The sequence below is a fragment of the Egretta garzetta genome, unplaced genomic scaffold, assembly GCF_000687185.1.
Source record: "Egretta garzetta isolate BGI_Z169 unplaced genomic scaffold, ASM68718v1 scaffold366, whole genome shotgun sequence".
Classification (NCBI taxonomy): Eukaryota; Metazoa; Chordata; class Aves; order Pelecaniformes; family Ardeidae; genus Egretta; species Egretta garzetta.
Genome location: NW_009260018.1, coordinates 164266 through 164646, shown reverse-complemented (window position 1 = coordinate 164646; position 381 = coordinate 164266). Strand labels below are relative to the sequence as shown.

At 68.0% G+C, this 381-nt stretch overlaps 1 protein-coding gene across 1 annotated transcript in view; it reads right to left on the bottom strand.

Moving 5' to 3' along the window:
• The window catches only part of REEP4 (receptor accessory protein 4), a gene marked incomplete at its 3' end in the record, with an annotated part of 1311 nt that overhangs the window by 593 nt on the left and 337 nt on the right, over nucleotides 1–381 (bottom strand). The window contains exons 2-3 of the mRNA XM_009640652.1: nucleotides 267–277; nucleotides 2–122 (exon numbers count right to left, since the gene is read on the bottom strand). Coding sequence (XP_009638947.1) covers nucleotides 2–122; nucleotides 267–277 — 132 coding nt within the window. The remainder of the gene's footprint in view (nucleotide 1; nucleotides 123–266; nucleotides 278–381) is intronic.

Below are 381 nucleotides of genomic sequence, written 5' to 3'. Positions count from 1 at the left end.
CCTTCTCCTTGGGGGACAGCGTGGGGTGCACGAATTTGCGGTAGAGCAGGCTGGCCCCCCGGGTGTAGGGGGAGAGCAGCCAGATGACGAAGGCCATCTTAACCTCGTAGTAGAAGGGAAACCTGATGGAGAGGGGGAGAAGATGGGGGTGAGCAGATGCCCAGGGGGGGTCCAGGCCACATCCTCCTCCCTCGCAGGAGGGATGGTGCCTCTCCCCCTAGCGTCAGGCCTAGAGCCCCCACGCAGGGTCTGCCTAGAGCCCCCACGCAGGGTCTGCCTAGAGCAAGGTGCCAGGCAGGCTCCTCGCAGGCAGAGGGGGGGAGGCAGCCCCCCTTCCTTCCCCCAGGGCACGGGGACCCCCCCCCGACCCCGCTCCCCCAG